The sequence below is a fragment of the Mustela nigripes genome, chromosome 1 (assembly GCF_022355385.1).
Source record: "Mustela nigripes isolate SB6536 chromosome 1, MUSNIG.SB6536, whole genome shotgun sequence".
In the NCBI taxonomy this organism is placed as follows: domain Eukaryota; kingdom Metazoa; phylum Chordata; class Mammalia; order Carnivora; family Mustelidae; genus Mustela; species Mustela nigripes.
The window spans coordinates 69,476,620-69,501,339 of NC_081557.1; the positions used below are offsets into that span (position 1 = coordinate 69,476,620).

General features: G+C 41.8%; 1 protein-coding gene and 1 non-coding gene across 2 annotated transcripts in view; both read right to left on the reverse strand.

Annotated features, from left to right (window-relative positions):
- Positions 1-3,883: 3,883 nt before the first annotated feature.
- The window catches only part of MAML2 (mastermind like transcriptional coactivator 2), a 343,174-nt gene continuing 322,337 nt past the window's right edge, over positions 3,884-24,720 (reverse strand). Inside the window, exons 3-5 of the mRNA XM_059413207.1 lie at positions 16,287-16,490; positions 10,987-11,101; positions 3,884-7,712 (exon numbers count right to left, since the gene is read on the reverse strand). Of these exons, the coding sequence (XP_059269190.1) occupies positions 6,697-7,712; positions 10,987-11,101; positions 16,287-16,490 (1,335 nt within the window). The 3' untranslated portion in view covers positions 3,884-6,696. The remainder of the gene's footprint in view (positions 7,713-10,986; positions 11,102-16,286; positions 16,491-24,720) is intronic.
- LOC132009552 (small nucleolar RNA SNORA11) lies at positions 20,894-21,023 on the reverse strand. The gene has a single exon (XR_009402015.1). It is a non-coding gene; the product is annotated as a small nucleolar RNA SNORA11 (small nucleolar RNA).

The window sequence follows — 24,720 nt, forward strand, 5'->3', positions numbered from 1 at the left end:
GGTCAGCAATCCAAAATGGCTGAGACCCAGAAATCCACAAGCATGTTGTGTCAGACCTGGGCCTGTTTATTGGCAGATTTATTCCTTGCCCTTTTCTTGCCTGAGATGTAAGGCTCCAGGCTATGTTCCCCCACCTTCTGGGTCAGCTATGACCAGCTGAGTTCAGCCAATGAGATGCATCACCTGGACAGTGGAAGAAGAGAGGAGGGACAAATTGTATTCCTTCTCCTCCCCCTCTGTCATTAGTGGCATCACCGCGACTGAAACTGCTCACCAGATCTGGCCCCTATACGACTTGCCAGCCGACCTTGCAGCGTCTGCTCAGGGATGCCTGGCCCCCTGACTTTTTGTTTTTCCGTCCTAGGAGTCTTAGTGGCTTTCTGCTTTTGCTCATCTCAGGATGATGGCCTCACCATCCTTATTTGGCTTCTCAGCTCATCCATCATCTGTGCAACCTATGCCTTGCATTAAAATCTCTCTGACACTTGGACCATTTAGTGTTTTTTTGTTTCCCTGACTAAAAACCAGGGATACTTTGTGAAAAGGTGAATTCTCAGTCCCAGGCTGAAAGTACTGCATGCCAAGTCAAACAGATGGGATTCATAGCAGGAGATAGGATTGGAACTTGAGAACTCAAGTCTGATTCCCTGGGCCCCTCCCCAGCACTGAATGTAATATACTCCCTGAGGACGGGGTGATTATTCCCATTGTAAAATGCAGCTGGCATGCATCCTGAGGAAAGAGGGGGGTTTTTAATACTTCTCCTCCCCAGGTCATTGACTTGAAAGCCAGGGAAAAAGTAGTCTTTACTCTTCTTGTTCAGTAGGAAGTGATCGACGCATGTTAGTATGTCTTCTAAATAGAGCGCATTATTACCTCTTTCACTCTCCACTTGGATACGTTGGGAAAAATAAACATCTTTTGGACTTGGACTGCTCGTTCATCTTGACCCAACAGAGAAGAGTTTACCTCACGTAGGTGCAACGGAATTGCCTCCTTATGGGGAGGAGGTGGATGCTTGGGTTAGTGACATTTTGAAACTGAAAATATTGGAAAAACAGTGTGTGTGGACGAACAGCTAGAAAGGGACAATAGATATTTGTGGTTCTATTTTAGATCTCTTTCTCTCTCGCTCACTCAACCTCTCTCATCCTCCCTCCTGTCCTTCCTTTCTTCTTTTCTTTCTTTTCCCTCTTTTCTTTTTTTTTCTCTCACAATAGCAACCTGATTTTCCTTGGGGAAATCACCTCTTTCTCACTCTGAGTTCTATGGTTTGGTGGTATTTTTTTTTTTTTAAGATTTTATTTATTTGTTTGTTAGAGAGAGAGAGAGAGCAAGAGCGAGCACGGGCAGGCAGAGAGGCAGGCAGAGTCAGAGGGAGAAGCAGGCTCCCTGCGGAGCAAGGAGCCTGATGTGGGGGACTCCATCCCACATGACCTGAGCTGAAGGCAGCGGCTTAACCAACTGAGCCACCCAGGCATCCCTGGTTTGGTGGTATTAACACTAACTCTGCCTCCAGGGGAAAGCATTTGACTCAGTCCTGGCCAATTAGAACACTGATTCTTCTTGGCCAAATCAAAGCTTGCTGAGATGCAAAGCTACATTTCTTGAAAGGAAAGCATTCGTTATTGTTTATGTTGGACTTGGAGTTGTGAGGATGTAAGCCTGGAGCTTTTAGCAACCGTCTCGCCACCATTACAGCTGGGCCTGCCTGAGAATGGAATCAAGGCACAGGGAAGCAAAGGTGAGAAAGAGAAAAAGAGCCAATTCTTGATGACATGGTTTACCTGCGGGATTTGGCTGTGCCCAAACCCAGAACTACCTTGTAAACTTTTTAGTTGTGTCAACCAGTGAATTCTTTCCCTAAGCCTATCTGAGATATGTTTTTTTCCCCCTCTTTCCCTTTTCCTTCTTCTTTCCCTCCCATATGCAGAAAGAGCCCTAAATATTTTTTAAAAATTATGCTCATGCATATCCTGGAGCTGAAGATGACTTAAATTTGGTTAAAAGAGAACGTAAAGGCTATTTCTGTAAATAAACAAAAGCCCTCTTCTTCTTCTTCTTTCTTTTTCTTTTTTTTTAGATTTTATTTTTAAGTAACCTCTACAGCCACCATGGGGCTTGAACTCACCACCCTAAGATCAAGAGTCACATGCTCCACCAACTGACCCAGCCAAGTGCCCCCCAATCCTCTTATTATTACTGCATGCAAGGCAGTGACTACAGCATTTGTTTTTAAAAATCTAAAGTCAATGTGTTTTGTTAACTCCCATGATACAATGTTTTAGTTATGTTAAAGCTGCCAATGAAGTTGGTCCTAGGCCACTACTTGTACTTTGTCTATTATAGCAATTTAGAACGTGTATTTAAAAGATGTTACACTATCATTTAAACTCACAAACGTTCATTCATACATACCCATGGCGGACACTATTCAAAGTACTGGTTTCCTCCTTCCTAGTAGGCCAAGTTTACTTTATGAAATTCTATGATCTCACAGGAAAATGACCTTTTAATATCACATTCCAGCTTTCAACCTTTAGGACTTGATTTGTATTTGGTTGGTGGGCTCATCATCGACACTGCCTGTTTGTGAACAGTCTAGTTCTAGCTTACTATGAGGAGCTCTTTCCTTCCTGTTTTAATTTGAAAGGAGATGGCTGCTTTGTGATGTAAAGTTGATTGAAAACCTGAAGATTTTCAAAAGGTTGAACAGTGATTTCTCTAGTTTAAAAATTATAATGCTATTTGAGTTTTTTGGTGTGTGGTTAATTTTCTATTTAGCTTTGGAAAAAAAAACAATCAGAACTTTATAGTTGAAAAGGAATATGGAGCTATTTCAGCCCCACGTTCTCATTTTTGGGTGAGAAAACAATAGTCACAGAGACAGCAAATGGAAATAGATAAAATGTTTAAGAATTTGAATTGCCTTTGTCAACAGCATGGGAAGAAGCAGAGCTCCTGGTTTATTTGTACTTGTTTTTACTCTCATCTCTTCTCTCAAGTCTACTTCCATGGGTACATACTGGGATTCATAGGCAATTTTAGAATTACATATTTCTTTCTCTTAATTTGTGTGTATTTTCTTTATTTTTATCAATGTTGATTTTCTTTCTTTACTATCAAACTTTCCAGAGTCACTGGACAGGGACCCTACAGAATGTCAATTTTATCATTGCTCCATGAATAACACAAGTAAAGAGGATAATGCCACACATCCTTCTGGCAGGGGGGGAGGGACAATGGAACTGCAGCAACATACTTCAACAGGGGAGCAAGAACCTTGGTAGGGGGCACCTGGGTGGCTCAGTGGGTTAAGCCTCTGCCTTCAGCTCGGGTCATGATCTCAGGGTTCTGGGATCGAGCCCTGCCTCGGGCTCTCTGCTTAGCAGGGAGCCTGCTTCCTCCTCTCTCTCTGCCTGCTGTCTGCCTACTTGTGATCTCTATCTGTCAAGTAAAAAAAAAAAAAAAAAAAAAAGAACCTTGGTAGGAACGATTCCCATCACCTCCTCCCACCTTTTTCTTAACCTCTTTGACTCTCAAGAAGGAATGTGTAAATGCGTTCCCGTGAAGCTGTGTTTACCTGGCCTTGTGTTCACTCAGACTGGCCTGAACAGACTTGGCCAGTGCCCAAGCAAAGGTCCACCATGCCTGAGGCTTAGGGAGTGTGTCTTCGGTATTTAGTGATACTGTGCATACAGGATTTTAATACAAACCTTCTAAGTGGACTAACGAACATTGAAAGGAGACTAGGCAACATTTCACTAGTAGGAGAAGCTTCCCAGAGAATAAATCTGCCCATCACTATTAATAGTTCTCCGAACTTTCTGTGATAATAGCAACAATATTGTTGGTGACTGAAAGTATGATTTCATACAAGAGAACCACTTCCGAATGTTTTAAAACTACTTTTTAACACATGAAATTACACACAATACAAAATCCTTGTTTTACAGGTTGAAATCTTTACAGTCATGGGTGCAGTTACAGTAATGCAAGTAGTAGTAGTGCATTCACTTAGAGCAGGGTTATTTATCTTCATTGGGCTTAACACAAAGCCAAGAATGAATTATTTGCCTAAACTGCTTTCTAGTCTTTGAATAAAAAAAGAAAGAAAAATGACTTCTATCTCCTGTAATAATATGTCAGAATGATAAACAATGCCAACAATTAAGTAGTCTGGTATCTCTATAAATGGGAGATTGGATTCCAATAGCTTTTACATTGTAAATCTTAAAGTTTTAGCCACATTCTGTCTATCAAATTGTCATCATCTCAGCTTTCAGGAAAATTACATCATCTTTGGTCATAGGCTGCCAAAAAACAGAAACTATAGACTACACCATTTTTTCCCCAAAGAATCCTGTATTTTAATGAATAGCTGAATAAATAGACATTAATTATGAAATTCACATTAAAATAGAAGAAAATCCAAACATTCTGATTGCTTAATCTCTTAAATTTGATAGCTACTACAAAACATACTATTTATGTTAGAGTAGAGAAAAGCTGAATCACAGGAGTGTAACTGGGAAGTGCTGGCCATTATGTACAGTAATATGGAGGAGTCATAAAATAAAAGTGTTTATATGTACATATTTTTTTCCTTTTTTTGCATGGAGAAACACTGTTTTATAAAATGGGAAAACACACAGTAGACCACATGCAACAAGGACCAATACAATGTCCACAGCAGTAGGATCAAATAAGACAAAAGAACTAAAGGTTTAAAAATAATTAGGGAGAGGAAAAAAAAAAAAAGAAAAAATTGAAACCTGGAATGCTTAGTTCTTGAGGTTTCAGAATATAAATTTGTCACACAAGCCTCTTGATAGTTTTCAAAAGTTCCCACTTGACCTCTTACGGTTTAAGTGTAGAGCTAAAAATAAACCATCATATTATACAAAACTTCGTATATTAGCATACAAAAGGTAACAATTTACTTTTTGTATAAAATATAACCTTTTGATAGTATATTTATTTCACATATGTATAAATATAACCCAAAGAATATGTTTTAAGTATTTCTACCAAAATATTCTTTACAAAAGTTTACAAAAGAAGTCATTTATTCATATTTACAACCTAGCACAGAAAAGATTCTGGGCCAGTGACGTTGGTATTGTGTAAAAGAAGAAGAGTGCTTCTAGACAGTTTAAGGGTTGATAGAGGGCTTTGTGTAACTTTCAAAATATGATTTTTTTAGAACAGATACTGAAAGACTTAGTTATTAAATGAGTCCAGTTAAATTACACCTGATAATTGACTATGCGGGCGTATAACTAAAAAGGCTGAAGATAACTTATGTTCTTCCGTAATGAGGAAAATGATAGTGACATTTTGCATCCATTCCAAATCAGCACACGTCCTCTCTGTTTTATAGCTGATCTGTGTGTGGGTTCTGAGGTGACAAGACTCAACAATAACTCTTTGTTTGATACAGTGCTCGGCCCTGAGGGAGAAAACCTGGATACGCAGGTCCATCTAGCATGTGGTGACGATACATCACATCAGGGAGCCAAGAATGGATACATTGCTACTGGAATGGATCACATTCTCTTTAGCTGTTCACCCAAATATGCCCAAATCAGGACAGATTGTTTTCTCTCTCAATTATGCTTTCCTTCAAACCCTGTCAAATAGATCTGTACCCAACCATACCCACCATTTCTTGTCCTGATCTTCTGTTTCTTATCTCCAATCAAAACAAGATACCTTCTTCTCTCTGTTTTCTTACAAATCAGTCTCTGGTCATCAAAATAAGCAGGGAAGACAAGGCTTAATTTCACTCAACATGGGAACTAACCAGCAGGTATCATCAAAATAAGTAACACCCCAGGTTATCTGTGGCTAGATAAATCTCCTTTGTAGCTATGTTCAGTGGGATGCTTTCTTTTTGAAATAGTGAAATCTGATGCAGACAGGTATGCACCAATATTTCAGTATGATTAGGACAAGTTGTGATTGTATCTAAGACTTGGAAATGGACCTGGGAATGGGTTGTGGAAACCCAAATAAAGTTGGAGAGCTCTGCAATCTTGTCTCATCACCGGACTCGGCATGTTGCTGAAGTATGGCGTATGTGGGAAAACTGACCAAGTGAGAGGTGAATCTGGGGAAGAAACTCTATGATCCACTGGATGTTCTCTAGTTTCTCGGGCTCTCCTCTACTTGCAGCACTGTTTGGTTACTCCAAACAAACCTATAACATCCCAATCTACCCTGAACATTTTAGGAAAGCTAAAGGAAAAAACAAGAGTGGGAAGATTAAACCACACTGACTACCTATTAGAGCAAACGAAGGAATTTGTTGCTTGTTGCTGGGAACTGGTACCTCCATATGACGTGGGGTTTAACAAGCCACAAGCTCTATTACTTTTCTTTCAGGGAGGAAAGGAGCTCGGGAAACCTATTTTACACAACTGATTACACGTCAACATCACAGTTCTGTTTGGGCAAACTGGATACTGTGTCCTGGAGTTTAGATAGGGAAGAGTGATCCCAAGATTTTACTTTCAGGTTGGAGACTTAAAACAACCATTTGAACCAAGCACTGTAGTTACTTTCTGCTTCCATGTGTATGCCAAGGTATCTTCATGTAGTCCAACTAAAAGTTAAGAGTTTGGCCTTTACAGCGTCCTTGTAAAATACTGCCTTTTAGTGTGTGGAGTTTATTAATTCTCTCCCTCTTCTCCTTTAGGAGTTGTTTCCCAAGATCTCATCAAGATTGATGTCTTTCATCCAGTCGTCATTACCAGGCTCTGTCTTCAATAAGGAATCAATGAAATCAGCATCGCTGTTCAGGGCAGGGCCCATGTTATCCGTCTGTTGGTTGAGAAAGTCAAAAGCTAAGTCACCACTGTGGTCGGTTCCTTGAAAAGCCCTGGAACTTTGGTTGGGTGAAGGGAAACTGCCTGGTGTCAGGGATGGCGACTGGCTTATGCCCGTCCTCGACTGACTCAACCCTGTTGCTGACTGGTTCAAATTAGGCAATATTTGTGTGCTGAGCTGATTGGGTCTGAGGTTCAGACTTCTCAGTGGACCCATGGTTTGTCCGTTTAATGGTTGGCTCATTTGGTTCATGGGTCTCATCTGCACCGCTGGTGTTAACTGGTTAGGAGGAGCCACTGGCCTCTGGGAAAACTGCTGACTGCCTACTGCCTGTGGCAGGGACTGGTTTGGAGTGTAGGCTGCAGGCGTCCCTGTGGGGAAGCGGACTGCCGTGGACTTCAGGGCTTCCTGCTGTTTGGTTGTTGCTTCTTGAGAGGCCCAGTTTGGTGTTGTTGAGCTGGACGTGATCATTACGTTTGACGTTCTCTGTGCTGGCATGCTGGCCATGGTATGGGTTAAATTTGGTCTTAGTTGTTGGGAATTGCTAACAGGCCCAGCTCCAAATGTGGCCACGCTATTATTATTACTTGCCCCTAAGGTAGGTTGCCGTGGCATTAGAGGGTTGTTTTGATTTGCTATCACTTGATTTGGGTTCCTCTGCTGGGTCAGCTGAGTCACTCCTGAAGGGACGCTGTACGTGCCAGGCTGACTGCAAGGCAGAGTTCCATACATCCCCATGTTCTGAACTCCTGTGGGTAACGATGGCATTCTTGTCCCATGGGAAGTAGACATGAGGCTGGAGTTCGAAGTCAAAATGGTATGTGTGGAAACTGGGTTTGCCAAAGCCTGGTTAGCGTTTAAACTCACGGTAGATGAGCCACCTGAGAAAGAGAAGATAATTATATTAGTTCATAACCACATATTTTACAGCAATTTGCAATAACTTATCCACTCTGAAACTGTTTTCAGGTAGAAAACAAATAGAAATAACCATCATGCCATTTTTTATAAAAGGAGTAAGACAGCTTTGAGAGGGAAGTATCCCCTAAGTCATCCCTTGGTCAAGATTTTATATAATATAGAGAAAAAGGCATAAAATGGCTCTAGCTTTTAGGTTTTACTTTACTCCTCTTCTGGAGTCACCGAGGGGAGGTGATAGTCAACCTTTCTTTCATTTTGAATTAGCTTTATCTGTTCCAAGACCAAAGACTAGAACTTTGATTAACCAGCTGCTGTGCAGTCCAGTGGGATTTGCTCTTGGAAGCTTTTGTTCCGCACTTAGCTTTTGTATTGGGAAATCCATGGAATCTCAAAGTGGAACCATCAATTGTAGGCTGCCCTTTAGGGAGGCACCACATATTGGACAGTGATGAGTCAACATGTTAAAACCCTCCTGACTTGGGGCAATCAAAGTCATCATGGAGAGACATCTTGAGAAGCAAAAATGACATGTGAGAAAGATAAAAGTAAGGGCTTGGTAGATGATAAGTTCCATGGGGGAAAGCATTTTTGCCCGTTCGGTTCACTGTCCTATTCTCTAAGTCTAGTGGAGTGCAAAGTAGGTATTTGCTTGATATTGAATGAATGAATGAGTAAATGAGAGATTGAATTAAATATGTAACTTGGAGAAAGATAATCTTTTAAAATACTCTCCCTGCACAGATGCAGGGAGGCCCACAGAATCAGAAATACTAAGAAACGAGAATGGGACACACATGGAAATATCAGAACAGCACTATAGAAGAAGAACATGGCTGTAGTTGTAGCTCTAGGGAAGCCTGGAACTGTTTGGGGATAACTAACATGGCATACAGCTTGACAGGCTGAAGTCCTTGTTGTTTGTTTTAATATGTCTCCCACTAGACTACGGACCCCTCAAAGGCAGGAACAGTCTCTTGTATCTCCCTGTATATCCAAACTGAGCACACAGCTCTGCCCTGGGAAGGCAGGAAGAACTTGATAAAGAGGGATCAGAGTCGGGTATGAGATGCTGGGATAGTAAAAAGCTGACAGACAGCTGATAAGGGTAAGCAACAGCATCTTGGTATCTAAGGGTTTCATGAGAAGGGAAAGGACACTATGAAAGTGCTATGAGAAAAAAAATTAGAGGTTTTTTTTTTAAGATTTTTAAAAAATTTATTCATGAGAGACAGAGCAAGAGAGAGAGGCAGAGGGAGAAGCAGACTTCCAACGGAGCAGGAAGCCCAACATGGGACCCAATCCCAGGAGCCTGGGATCATGACCTGAGCTGAAGGCAGACACTGAAGCAACTTAACCACCCAGGCGCCCCAGATATAAAGGTTTTAAAAATCATTCCCCGTAGGTGCCCTCTATTTTGACAAAATGCCCTGAGAAGGTTTAAGAGAAGAGCAATAGTTTCAAACAACCACAATAGACAGAATTTCCATGAAGGTCACAAAATAGTAATCACAGTTAGTATTTAGAAGTTCCTAATATGTGGTCAAAATTGTTCCATGTGTTTTTCATACATCATTTCTAATGTTAACATCTGGGCAAGGTGATTATTATTGCACTAAGATTAAAGCAGAAAATGACAAAGAGAGTTTGTGTTGTGCTTGTCGCTTATTTCATTCTCAGAAGACATGGGAAGTACAGTGCTCTGGGTACTGGTTCTTAATCCATTTGGGAATTGGCAACTGGATGCCAAGGATCCACCCTTAGGAAAAGTCCATGTGTACTGTGAAACGCACTCGCAGATGCCTACCAAGCATCCAGTCGCCCTGTCTCCCTTAGAAACGGACCCTTGATTTTGCAGCAATATGCCCAGCTGAAAAACCATATTTCCCAAGCTTCCTTGGTGATGGAAGGATCCAGATGAATACATTCTGGCTAGAAGTAGAAGTTATTAGGTAAGAGTCCAAAAAACCTACTTTATTTTTGTTTAAGATTTTATTTATTTATTTGAGAGAGAGCACAAGCGGGGGGAGCAGCAGAGAAAGAGGGAGGCTGCTGAGCTGAGCAGGAAACCCGATGTAGGGCTTGATCCCAGGACCCCGAGATCACAACCTGAGCCAAAGGCAGACGCTTAACCGACTGAGTCACTCAGGTACCCCTCAAGAAGCTTCTTTTAAAAAGAGAATCTGACTCCTTTGGGAGGGCGTTCTACCTCTTCCCTTCTTTCATCCTTCTACCTGGAATACGACATGAAGAATGGTGGTGTGTTGGTCTCAAGGCAACCCTTAGGGAGGAAACTCCATGTGAAAGAAGGTGGAGCAGAAAAACAAAAGATGCCTGGACCCCTGACAACACAGTACAGCCACCTGTTCAGCCTGAGGCTGCTATCCTTGAGATTCTTTTATATGAATGGGAAAAGAAAAGCCCAAACACCCACGTTGAATTTTGTATTATATTTCCAAAACTCCGAGCTTCCCTTGAACCCACTGATAGGCCATGGTGTAAGAAGCCATGTTCCAAAGGAACTGCCATCTTGTCTTTCAGCCATGCTGAGGACAAGGGGAGATAAGTGGATCAGGCTTCATGCAAGTTCCAAGAGAGAGGAATGACCGCTTACCTTACATGATCAGGGTCAGGATACCTTGCTGGGAGGAGAACGGTCAAACTGAGGAGTTCGAAAATATTTAAGTTCTCTTGAACTCTCTGAGGTAATTTGAAGGGCAGTGAAATATGTGAATAGAGGACAAGAATCAGCAGGAAATGAAGAAAGGACTGAAAACCACTCAAGTTGATCCAAAAATTAAATGGGAGGTTAAATGGGAACTAGTGCAGGATTCTAAGAAAGATGTTATTTCCAAATGAGGCAGGAGAGGAGGAGAGGTTAAAAGCTGAATCGTTTTTTTCTTCTGCAGTTACGATTTTTACTGATTTTTTAAAAAGATTTTATCTATTTATTAGAGAGAGAGAGAGAGCATGGGCAGGGGCAAGGAGCAGAGGGAGAGGGAGAAGCAGAGGGAGAAGGAGTAGCAGAAGGGAGAAGTAGAGGGTGAGGGAGTAGCAGAGGGAGAGGGAGAGGGAGAAGCAGAAAGAGAGAAGAAGAAACAGACTCCCCACTGAGCAGGAAGTTCAATGTGGGGCTTGATCCAGGACTCTAGGATCATGACCTGAGCCAAAGGCAGATGCTTAACTGACTGAGCCACCCAGGACTCCCTATTTTTACTGATTTTTAAGAATACTTACCAGAATACGGAGCAGTGTTTGGCTGCATATTGCCCGTGTTTCTTCTTTGGTCTTTGTAATCTGGGGGTGGCCTGGTCAAATGTCTGTTTATCTGATCCTGTGGAGCAATTTTCTCCTTGAAAACACAGATAAAAACATATTAAGTTGCATGTTTCCTTTCCCACTTGTAAACATTTAGAGACTGTCATTCAAAAAAGTAAGCCTGCAAGAACAACTTTGCAGCCGTCGCTGTGAATCATATACCTTATTTACTAGTGTTACTTCAGAGACGGGTCTTTTCAATTTTAATAAATTTCCTGTGAGGAAGTATAATTCCAACTTTCCTTAACACTCAGTGTGTGTTTTGGGTCTAGCAACTAACCTCATTTCCTTTATTTTGCAATTAGATTTCAGGGAGAGCTAAATTCCTAAGATTTTTGAGATGGTGTTTCTAGTTTTATTTTGTAGCACACCTGAGATGCTTTGGTACCTATTATTTAATTCTGGTCCCATGGAGTGTGGCAGGCATAGAAGTAGGGTTAACAGAGAAAATACAGAACACTTGGAAATTATATATTTTTATTCGTTAAATCTGGCAACCTTAGAGAGGAGGAGATGCCAGGGGATAATCTATCAGGATTGGTGGGGGCACTATACACATATTACTCAATTTTCCCCTCTAAAATTACTCTTGAAATAGGAGTAATTATTTCCACTTAATAGATGAAGAAATGGAAGCTTCCTTAGGCCAAGTAACTTGCCGAAGATCCAAGTGGTAGAACAGAAATCAAATCCTGACTCAAAGATTCTGGTCCTTTCCCTGCCACACAATACAGTATTTGCTTCCCTGTTTCTCTGTGCCCCATTCTCAAAGCACAGACGTCTCCTAGGCCCCCTTCTTTTCTTCCTTCTGGAATCAGCCACCTTTAGATCTCTAGAATAGGTGAATTTGGGAACTAAGAGAGGAAATAGGTATGTTCTTTTTATATTTTCAATGCCTTTAGTCAAAGACCACCAGGAACACACCTGCTGGGTTTACTACTTATTGCAGCAAGGGAGAACGCACATCATGGGGGTACCCTGGGGTGCCTCAGCACTAGAGCGTTAGAGAGAACCTATCCTAGGATTTGAGTGTTGATTGGATGATTTAGGGAGGGTCTAAGAAGGCAATGATTTCTTCTAGGTTGTAAGCTGTCAAAGTGAGGTTGGTTCTATCATTGAGTAAAGAAGCAGCCATTGCTCACTTAGCAAAGGGAGGGGTTTGGTATTTTGTGGGTTATAGAGTGATCTTGTGTCTGTATTTAGATCAAATTATGAAGTGGCCTTATTGCGTCTCATTTTATCATGGTCTCCAAGTAACCCCATCTGAGCTTGGTGTCCTATCAGATGGTTCACGTCTGACAAAAGCAAAAATGGCTCGGCTGCAAGCGTCATATCAGTCTGGACTCTTATCAATCTTTCTCATCATGGATCAGGAAGTTTTTAGAATTGCTTTACTGTAGCATTGTATGCACCCCAAAGCAACCTCATTTTCAAATTTTCAAAGATAGACATAACTGGCATACGTAGAAAGAGAACAATCAATAAATAGAAAACTGTGTAAAGATAGAGGGATAAATTAGATGGAGGCCACATGTGCACTGGCCAAGTTCCCAAGATCCCACTTGAACCATGTACTTCTCAGTTCCTTAAAACAACAACAAACCAAGTTCAAATTTTTGTTTCTAAGAAAAAAACTTGAAAGACTCACAGGGGTTTTGGGGCATCAAGTAATTCGTAAAAAAATATGATTTTGATGATCTAAGTGTAAATGAATCAGAAACATATGGATTACATTTCTTTTAAATATGGGTTTACAAATGAAGGAAAAAAGTGGTTGGTGAAAGTCTTTATGGTTTTGCCTAAACCCTAAATGTTTAAGAAGCAGCTTGAGATGTTCCATGAACCCAAATGCGGTGATGTTCTACCCTGCCTGTTGTAAAATATTGTGCAAGCTGACAAGTTTTATTTTTTTGCCAAGCATGGGACTTTCTGAATTCTTCTCTTTTTCCAAAAGCACTATCATTTTTTTCTTATGTCAGTAGGTGTTTCTGCTGTTTATATTGAAGTAAACAGGATTTGTGCATGGGTGCACATGCGTGTGTGTGTGTGTGAGAGAGAGAGACAGAGACAAAGATAGAGATAGAGACGGGATCAGGCTCTTGGTTCCCCATTAAGGACTAGATCTCAAGTCTGAACTTATTTTTATGTATATTCAATGTACTTACTGACTTTTTATTTCCATGAGGGCTAAATTAGATTGTTCCGAGGGTTAACAACACATCTCTGGAAACCTGAGTTTCTTGAACTACTTGCTCACCAGTGAGTTAGATTTAACGGCCTGGCATATGGACTGTTCATAGGAATGGCTGTGTCATCCCTGTAGGCTCAGGAGTAGACTCCCAGTCCCATTCTGTGCAAGAGGATGACCGCCCCATTCTGGCTAAGGGTAAACTCACAGGCCATCTCTGAGACTACTTCTGCAGAATGTGAAATTGAACTTCTCAACTAATGCCTCATGATCTTGGACCCAGTAATTCAACCCAATAACTGGACCTGAAAACCCCCTATAGAAATAATCTTTGTTGGGCTTATCTGTCCTGCTTCAGTTTTGCCATCTCAAAATCTGACACGTAGATAAATCTAGGACCACCCTCATAACTCCGATCAGAAGGACTAATCCTTTACCACTGTAAAGGCTGGGTGTGGCCCCTGGCCCACAGAAGGTGCACAAAATGTGTTGGTTACCATGACGCCCATAGTCTTACGTATGACTCGACTCATCTTTCCTCTTTGTGCTTCATTGGTGAGAGAATAACAGGGAGTAAGGATGACGCACTTTCGTGAGAAAATGTCTCAATTTAGGCGCCTTTCTGGCCTTGCCAACTGACTGGAAATGACTACAAAGCATATGCTAATGTAAAGCCATATCAAAGACTGTTTCTTCCTGGATATGCTAACGAGCACAGGCACCCTCAATGGCGTCCAAACAAAGAGAAATGTGAATGGTTTATAAAAATCACAAAAACAGCAGTCCCATTTCTCATTCACTGTCCTTTGCACCTGTCTCAGTGGTGACTCAACTGGGACCCAAGGAGAGTTCAGCCAGTGCCTGGACATGATCCTCGGGGCACATTTCCTTGCCTTTGAATCAGAGCTGAAAATCCAGAAATTCAACCTCTGCGTGTTGTAATTCAACACATGAGAAGGACTGATGGGAATGAGGAGAGTCAGTCTTAGATTGTATGTTTTTCTCTCCTGCTGCCTTTGCTTCTAAGCTATTTAATTAACAAAGATTAAAAAAAGGGGGGGGGGGGGGGGTTGGTGGGACAGCTGGAGTTTCCAGAATTACAGAAGACTTATAGAAGGAATTGGTTGTGTTGATTTGTGGTCTAGTCCGTGGCACCCCTACCCCTTAGGGCAGTACTCAAGGTCACCAGTAAATGCTCACTATTCCTTATTCGTCCCTCACTATTTCTTCTCACCTACTCTAGACCCCAAAATTATTCCGTTTGTCATTCCTTAAAATTAATGAATGATTATGTTACTATTTATACTATTTTATTTTTTCAGTGTTCCAAAATTCATTATTTATGCACCACACCCAGTGCTCCATGCAGTTCGTGCCCTCCATAATGCCCACCATGAGACTCACCCAACCCCCCACCCTCTCCCATCCAAAACCCTCAGTCTGTTTCTCAGAGCCCACAATCTCTCCTGGTTTGTCTCCCCCTCCCATTTCCCCCATTCATTGTGAATTAAATATTTCAGAATTTAATCTCAAACCCATCAATAAATACACACCTGGGCTGGACCTTTTGTTGTCTAGCCCCTCCTCACCTACTCTACCCATCAGAATCCTGCAGTCTTCAAGGTCAAAGTCAAAGTCAAATTGTACCTCTTCTGGGAGACTACCCTTAATCTCTCCAGGCTGGATGATATCTTTGCTCCATTACCTTTCCCCTTACTCTGTTCATACTTTATTGTAATGCAAATCTGAGTTTGGTGATTCTTTGTTTCAAATCCTTAAAGTCCTTGTCATTGCTTTTCAGACAATGTAAATTTATCAAGCTCTAGCCTCTCCTCTCTGGCCTCCTTGCCAATTATTTTCCTAATCCTCTACTGCCATCTACTATATCACATGCAGTATGCGTTATCGTCCCCGAGTCTTTGAATATGCTGGTTCTTCTGGCCTGAAAGCTCCCCTCCTCTTTACCCCATCACCTACTTCACCTTCAGATCTTCAGTAGATAAAACCTCCTCTCTGAAGAGAGAGGAGGTGTTCTAGTATTTTTAGTATTTGCCACATCACAGCATTTAATCACCGGCCTTTTGCCTATTTATTTCACATCCTTGTGGGCTCTATGCTCCTAAGGACAAAGACAGGATCTCTTTTATTTCTAGCCATTAATATTTTCCGAATGAATGATAGCACCCATCACACCCAAGATTTCTGACTTTTACTACAAAGCTCCTTGAGTATAAACATTTTTTATTTTGTTTGTCACATCTCTGTGTACCTTGACTCTATCAACCTGGAGATGGCTAACTCCTACCCCTTTTCCTTTCATTTGACCAAATTGTCTGAAGGGAGAGAATGAAACCTGGAGAACTCGGCGTTCGGAGGCTGGAGGGGTTTGAATCCGTGCCCGACCGTATGTCTAAGGACACGGTAGGGAAAGCAGATAACAGTGAAGCCTGGCTAGAGCTTGGGTCCTGCTGGGGAAAGAACCACCTTGCCTTTCTTTAAGGTCACGTAACTATGCTGAAAGCTGGAAACAGATCCTCAGTTTTCTTTAAAAACATCCCCCCTTCTGAGATGCTTTATTTTGGAAGCCAAATCTTAAGTTTTGAAACTCCATGCTGGCTTTTACAACTGTTTTAGAAATTCCTTTTACCTCTAAAATCAGTTTGGATTCAAGTTGATTAAAGTTCTGTCCCCGATTTCTGCCCCTCAGGGCTGCAGCATAAAAATGGCTCCTTTTGCCTGATCCAAATACCCATGTTGGTGGTTCTTAACATTCCTGGGCTGGGCAGGGCTAGTTAGGTGGGGTGCCATGCATTCCAACTGTCCAGCAGCTGGTAAATCAAGTGCTTTTTTATTTTTTTTTTCCTGCAGCACGATAACTTATGTATAGAATTCGCTTTTCTTATAGCCAGGACTCTCGCCTTGCTCTCATCGAAGTAGGCAGAGAAAAGGGCAGTGACCAGAAAGGGGAAATAATGAATTCCCCCTGTTAGGTCAATAGGTATGTGCAGTAGACATTAGGAGAGAGTTTTACCGTATCAACCAGCATCTGCTGCTGTAGGAGAAGCTGCTGTTTCCGCTCCATGATCGGCCTCTGTAGAGCCTGTTTCTTTCCCATCAATTGCTGATTCAACAGTGATGACTGGGAGTTCATGTAACCACTTCCGGTGTTTGGATTTGAGCAGGGGTTGGGACTTGGACTGGGGCCTGTGTTCTGGCCGACCACAGAGTGTTGATCCTAAAGAAGAGAAGGAGGAGGTAGGGGAAGCTACTGTGAATTAAAAGAAGAAAAATGTAGCACAGAGATCATAAGCTTAGATTCCAAACATTTTTCATCTTGTTAAGATCAAACATGTTTAAATGAGTTGGAGATCAGAGAATTGCCTTTTAAATGTAGGAGAAATAAATGTGTATTATGACAACCAAAGCCACTGGGTTAATGACATTAGGACACTGGAAAAGTTCCCATATGTCTCTGATGGTGGAACCTCCACATTCCAGAAGGCGTTCGTGGAACCTCAAAGAAAACGACCATAAAAACATACGGCAAACCTCTCAATTGCTCAGGAACAAAAACATCATAAAGTAACAAGTTCTTCCTTTTCCTTAAAGCTAGCACATACCATTGCAGATCCTGTAACGGAAATTATGTTTTAATGCATATGTTCAAAAGTTGCATAACCATTTTGGTCAGAAGGGGCCGAGCTTTCAGTGATAAGAAGAGAAGACCTGTGAGTTTCTGTTTTACAAACACTCTGAGACCTGGCAGGGACTTCACTTTTCGGAGACTTGTCAATTTTGCTCCCTGGTCAGGAAGTCAGGAATTTCAGTGGATCAATCAGTAAAAGAACACCTGACCGACAATGAGAAAGTATTGATTAAAAACAACATTGTAGAATAGTTATCTTGGGTATTGCTTTTCTAACTCAAGGTCTCTACCAATCTTAACGCATTGACCCTGCAGTGCAGAAAGCTAAAACTACCCAAATGTTTTCATGAATTCCCAATGCCGTGTTCAGGCTTGTATACTGTTGGGGTTACAAGAACTCTTTCCACCTTGAAGAATGTATCTAATTAAGGAAGAGATGACATGCTTTCATGTAAAAAATACAAGAAAATACAGAACCAAGTCTTAGGTATGATACAATTCCTAAGTCAAAGGTCCTCACGCTTTGATGCTCTGGCCTTCCTCCAGAAATTCCGAGGGTTCCTGGTTCCTGGTCAGGAAATTCTAATACTCAGTGGTCAAAGATATGCTCTTTGAGAAACACTGAGAAACACTGGATGATGGGAGCAATAAAATGCAACTTTCATTCCCCATCTGGACTGCATGAAGTTACAAGAGATTACACAGATAAAGCAGTTTTTATGATGCCTGATGAGCAGTCATATACACTCCTTTTGTGGAAAGTCTCTTCTCTTTTACCTCCTTCTTTTTCTTTAGTTACCTACTATCCTTAAAAAAAGTCCACAGCCTCGAGAAATAGGTAATGTGGCCTATTCAGTAATTCCTGAAGCTACAGAGCTCACCAACTACCTCAAAAGCAAAGGGTTACAAAATAATCCTAAAGATGACCAGACACTGTACCTTATTACAGACTAGGCACCGTCCGCAGTGCATTCCATGACTGACCACATTGAATCCTCTCAACAAAACAATGAGCAGGAACTAGTATTATGTTCCCAGTTTTGCAGATGAGAAACATGAGCTCAGAAATCACACAAGTAGTTGAGGAAGATGTAAAGCCAGGTCTGTCTGACTTCAGAATTCTTCCTCCATTGCTGTACCCTGTTGTCTCTCAGCTCAGACAAGACGTGCTGAGGAAAAAAGGTGCTCCTGCTTTTGAAGTGTGCAGACCCACCTGCCTGTGCAGAACGTGTTGATTGACCACCCTCTGCACGGGGAAGCACCCTCCATCAGGCATGAGGAAGGGAGGTGTGGTGGCAAGAGGGCAGTCTGTGGGGGTTGGGAAGGGGGGCGGTCCTCCTCACCAGTTAACTAAAAATAATGGGAGCCATCTCTGAGGCAAGCACATCCTCCGTGCAGCTTTAAATAGCCATCTCCAGACACCTCTGCGTGCAATGCCCAGTCAGTTCTCTCAAAGTTAAATCCAACTTGGTTCTTGGGGGAAAAGGTTCACCCCACATGTCCTACAAGCCACTAGGGATATGGGCCTGTAGACAAGCACGTGAGGGTCATTACCACAATGGCAGTGGGTGATCTGGGCATTGAGCACTCTTGGAGGGCAGGTAGAGAAGGAAGTACCTGGAGGACTGGGTGTTGAATCTTTGGTCTGTCCACACAAATGAGAGCGAAGCAGAGACGGGGACAAGGAGAAACAGGGGTGAGGAGATGGGGGGTGGGGTCAGACAAGAGTAACGATGACTGGAAGTGATGCTAGAGGACATCAAAATGAGAGAGAATATAGTGGAGGTGGTGGCTGGCCCTTCACTCTCCACTGCAACCAGAATAGAAACCCATCTGCTCTTTTCTACGATATAATAATTTGAAGTTTAGTGCAAGAGGGTGTATGAGAAGAGGATTTTGTGATTTAAGAAACTGGTTGATGAACATACTCAGAAATATTCAATGTGTTTTTCTACTCAGCCTTCTTGGCCCTGTCACAGTGCACAAGATCATGAACTCTGCAGATGGGCCTGCTGGAATTCGTACCCCGGTTCCATCACTCATTGGCTGAGTGATCTGGGAGATGTTAATTTACCTCCATGAGCCTCAGTGTCCTTATCTGTAAAATGGGCACAATAACAGTACTGACTTTATGGGGTCGCAATGAGAATGAGAGGAAATGATACTACGCACAGCGTTAAGCACTTAGTAATTGACGGGTGGCTTGTAAATGTTCACATTATTTCCACACACACAGGAGGAGTGTGTTTTCTTTGATTACTGTGAACCAAAGGAGACAGGCCTTGCAGATGGCACAAAGCTGTTCTGTGTTGACTCCAGAAATGCAGAGGTCTCAGTTACGTTGTGGAGAGTGAGTTACCGATGGACTCGGGGAATGACCTTCATCCTCTACCTGGAGACATCAGAAGAGGAGCTGGGAGTCATCCATTCTCTGATGGGAGCTCTTTTGGAAGAATGCTTCTTTCATCTGGGTTAGGGGTTTGGCTCAGGGCCCTGATACATTTTTTTTTTCCTGGTTTTTATTTCTTAACATCCAATTATTTATTAATATAGCAGCAACATACACTTACTGAGTATGGTACCTTAATTTCTTTGATTGTAAAAGAGCAGTAATTATATTCATGACATAAAATCAAACCATGGGCACCTGGGTGGCTCAGTTGGTTGAGCAACTGCTTTCGGCTCAGGTCCTGATCATGGAGTTCCAGGATCGAGCCCTGCATTGGGCTCCCTGCAGAGCAGGGAGCCTTCTTCTCCCTCTAACTCTCCCCTCTCTCATGCTCTCTGTCACTCATCCTCTCTCTCTCAAATAAATAAATAAAATATAAAAATATATATATAATAAAATCAAAACAGATGAAATTTAGAACAGTTCTAGGCACTTTGTAAGTACTTGTTTACATTTTAGCAATTAACATTGCTAAACATTCTTTCTTCCTTTATTATTTTGTATATGTCAGAGGTGTTTTAGAAACAATTACGTCTGTGGAGAAGCTTACACTGTAAGCCTATGTGGATTGCAGATAACGGTGTGTTTAGCTCCCATCATATTTTATTTTTGTTTTTTTCTTTTCTTAATTTTTCAACTTTAATGTAACATGGATACCAAAAATATGAAAACACAACAAAAGCAAGAAGGGTGAAGACGGCTTCCTCGTGCATGCCATCTCGGATGAGCAGGTTTGGAAGGTGCCCCGAGTGCTGTGTGAAGGAGTCAGGGATGCACCCTGGCTTGGTGAGTGACTGCTGCCATTCATCAGCATAGTTGGATCTTGGGGAAGTTGGCACTCTTTCTGGTGGCATTTCTGGTCTGGACAGTGTTGCTGGTGCTGGGCCCATCTAGAATGCGGTGCTGGCCCCACCCTCAGAGCCAGGGCTGACTCCCACTCTCCCAGTGGTTCTATTGGCATGGTTGCCATTCAGAATCTACAATGGTTTCTGGCCCAGGAAGCCAAAGGAAGTCAGAAGCTCTACCTGTATGTCATCCCAGAGCCACTGTCTGATCAGAGCTTCATCCCCGATGTCCGTCTGGGCCCTCATTGGGGCCCTGACATGTTCCTCAGCCATATCCATATCCATTGTCTTGAACGCACCATCCACAGCCTCCAAGAAATGAGCCTTCCCTTCCCGGGGTCTCGGTTCTGCTGCTGGATGATGACTCTCGGCGCACTCATCTTGCTGGTCTCGTGGAGGATTCTCAGGCCCCAGAGGAGCTCAGACTTGGGTTGGCGGCTGCCGAGGACCATCTTGTATTCCAGGTACCTCATTGCAACATACACGTTCACGTCCAGCCGGGCAGACCTGGTGCACCAGCGGCTCCTAGGTGGCCCCTCCTCCGTTCCTGCCGGGCGTGGGTAGGAAGCTGTCCTGGGCCTCCAGCCCATGCCTCACATCTATGCTCACTCTCAGGGCTACTTCCTCCATGATTGAGGCCTTCAAAGCCTTGGCCTGCTGTTCCTATCCAGAAGCCTTGTGGAAGTATAGGGTGGGACACGTGTAGGGTGTCTGTTCATAGGAAGGCCATGCATTTTGTGCCCCTTTTCACAGAGAGCCCAGATTCCTGTTGGGTGTGTTATAAACAGAGGAGCCATTTCTTCAGGCTCCCTGCTCTGAGCACACCCCACGCTCCCATCATATTTTAAACACAAGGTGTGCCCTCCAGTGAGCCTCAGTCCCCACTATCTCTTCGTTTATTCCATCTGCCTATTTCCCTCATTTCTATTACTTGCCTGGCTCATTAAGGCATTTGAGGTTAAGATCCCTGGCTTGTCATTTATCTGGGAACCTAAGATGCACACATTGCATACCCTATGTGGGTCCTCACTCAAAATTACACAGGGAAAAAGCAATTTCTGTTAGGTGGTATGATACCTACTGGAACTCTAAGGTTAACATCTAGATCTTCTAATGCCTAATCTAGTCACCTGTGCATCCATCCATCCATCCACCCACGAATTTCGATATTTTTAATGAATACCTACAATACTCTAAGCAGTTTTCTATTTTCTAGAGATAAAAAATTATATAGAAAGGGGGGAAATGAAGAGAAAGAGATGGGCAGAGTGCTTAGGGTTGGCAAAATTGGTGAACTTCAAAACAATTTCCACGACAATCTGGAAAACTAGCCTCCTTTAAGATTTAGAAACGATCTACATACCAAGAAAATGCAATTATGTCTCTTTCTCTCTCTTTAATCAAACAGATGGACTGTGCTAAATTTAGTTTCATTCCTTCACAATACCAAAGAATATAAAAATAAGAGATAAGCTCTCTTTTGGAATTTTGTACAAGATTTCTGAGCCTTGAAGCTTCTGGCCCATGGGTCTTACCATGTACTCTACCATACACATTCTTTCATTGCATGATTGAAGTAATGTTTGGCTGCTGCTACATTTTTTTGCCCTTATGTTAGCTATGAAACACGAAACACCTCCTTACACAGGCTTGCTGTCATTGCCAAGATGTTGTGCAAACTTTAGTACATAAAATATTTTGAAAGAAAAATATGTTCTACTGCGTTGGCTTTGATTTCCATATTCAGCCTCATCTTTGCCTTCCGTTCAGCCCATGTAGAACTTGGCCTAATAGGAATCAATCTGGTTCTATTTCAACACTTATGGTCTCCTTAAAGCTCATGAAGACATGGTAAAAATGGCCCATCCTCAGCCTAGGGAGATGAGTGTGTGTGTGTGTGTGTGTGTGTGTGTGTGTGTGAGAATGATTTAGGCCATTTCCACTGATGCCATCTTTTATGAAAGAATACCCAGTTTTCTAGACAAACTGGAGTTAAAAGGCCGATTTGGAAGCTAATAATAGCCATATGATTGGCTCAAATTATGAACTTGAATGATCTTTCATATTATGTACATGTATTTTCTGTTTCTACCTTTCAAATTACAGTATTTGATGCTAACCTACAAAATAGGCTTCTGACCCTATCCTCCTGGGATTTAATATAAATTTACGTTTAAATGCACTTACAGTTTTTCACATTTGTGTGTGTGTGTGTGTGTATTTAAGAGTTTAAAGTCCTGTTACAGTATTAGTTAAGCCGCTAAGTTAGAGTAGTATGCTAGCGTTGAGATATGGTTAAAGATTTTTGATCCTTCTTTTAATCCAGCACACGATGGCCAGACCAATAAAAACATATCTGTATTCTTCTAACAGCGTTCTGCCAATAATTAAGCTATGTCTTTAGAATTATTATCTTTACTCTACCTGACTCACTTATTCAACAAATATTTGTTGAGCATCTACTTTGTGTTCTGCATTCTTCTAGGCGTTGGGGATCAGAGTCCAGGCAGCTTATTGAAAAACTGCAGCTTGTCTATACTTTCAAGTTTTCCAATTGGACTACTGATGGAAAATTTATCTTCCAGAATGGTATCAAGGATGTTGGAAAACCATAGGTAAATCAGGTGTCTGATGGCCAAAGCTGTTTGCCAAGGCAAACATGTACCTGAGTAAGTGACAATGTGTGAGGCTGATTTACACTCATCAGAAGCTGGAAACATGTTTTAACGTATGGAAATCATGGTAAAAGAATGCCTTCCCAAATTTGTTACTTTGTTGACTTAGTATCTTATTCATAGATTAGTGTGGGAATCACTAACTCAGCAAGGAGGTAAACTATGTGTCTAGAAGACCTGATAAAAAATTAAGGAGGCACCTGAATGCTTGTAAATGGGCACCTTTTTCTTTAGAGGACAAATGACTTGTTCTTCCTGTTATTAACTCTATTTCTCACAAAGCTGGGTTGAAGTCCTTTTGAAAAAATTCCCAATTTTACAATTAGAAATAAATACCACTATTCTAGTCCTAGCAGCTCATTCACCAAGACCTTTTCTTTAAAATTTCAGCGATCAAAATGTAAAGAAGTGTACGGAAAAAATTTTGTAACTTTTAGTACCAAACATCCAAGGACAGGCCTAGCCACTGGGTCTTACTTTGATAAAATATCTTTGAAAGTCGTGCTTAATATGGGAGAGATCTTTTAAAATGATGTTAAATAATAAAAATGCTGCAATTAACACTTTGATTTAATGGAATGCAAAGGCTCTGTCAAGTAGGATTAATTTCAGCAAAAAGTAAAATAGAGTCTAGTCAGATATGTCCTCAAGCAGCAAACAAAAATATCCCTGGTTTCATGGGAGTATGTTGAGATATTAGGACTTATTGAACTCAGCCATTTTTACTGTTAAAACAGTTCTGTGGACTGAACAGTATGCCATAGTTAGTTTCACAAAGCAAGCAAAGTTACCAGGCAGGTATTGTTCTCTTAATATTAAAAAAAAAAAAAAAGAAAAAAAAAAAAACCCACACACACACACACACACACACACACACACACACACACAAAACCCCTCTAGAAAATATTTGTCTTCTTCTGGGCATCTGGGTAAAATAGCTCTCTGTTTTTCTTATTTTGGAAGGGGGATATATTATGATTTTTTTTCCCCCCACAAAAATGAAGTAATGTAAGTTACTTGGGATCCATGGGAGTATTTTGGCGTGGGATGACTGCCCTTTCTTTTTCTTGGCTTCCAGAGCTAGGCATCTGCAATTTGCAAAACAAATTCAAGATAAAGTACCCAGCTGGGCAAGTTTGTACAGTAGATCTCATAAACTAGTTTGCTATTCAATCAATCTTTCTTCCCTCCCTTCTCTCTTTCCCTCTTCTTTCCCTGTCTCAATGAACTAACTACTCAACTGTTCCTTCAGGCTATTCATCTTCTGAACTGTCTACTTATGAGGCCATTTATTTATCTCTATGCCTGAGAAACAAGTTGCCTGAACTGTTTCAGATTCCCTGCAAGCTGGAAGCCCCACTAAGTTATTTATTTGGAGCAGACAGTGAGGTGGTTGTGTGGGGCTAAAAGAATCAAACAGTTCATGTCTTTCACGACAATAACGACAACAAAACAATTATCAGGAAATTGTCCAAGAAGCAACTTTCCAAAATGAAAGACTGAAGGGATGAAACACTCTTGTCTTCAGGCTGTCCATCTTCCATTTCAAGGATTCACAAACTCTGGTACCGGCCAAACCCAGGTTGCCACCTTTCCTGATAAACAGAGTTCTATCGGATCATAGCCACGCATGCGCATTTCCGCATTGTCTGGGGCTAGCTTCATACCACAGAGCTGCCTTCCTCACAGAGCTAAAGAGCTGTGGCAGAGCCCTTATGGCCCACAAGGCCTAAAATATTTACCAGTTGGCCCTTCCTGGAAAAAATTTCCTGACCTTTGCCCTATTTGGGAATACTTATGTGAAATTGATAAAATGCCTTCAAGAAAGTACCCAGCAATCCATGGAAGGG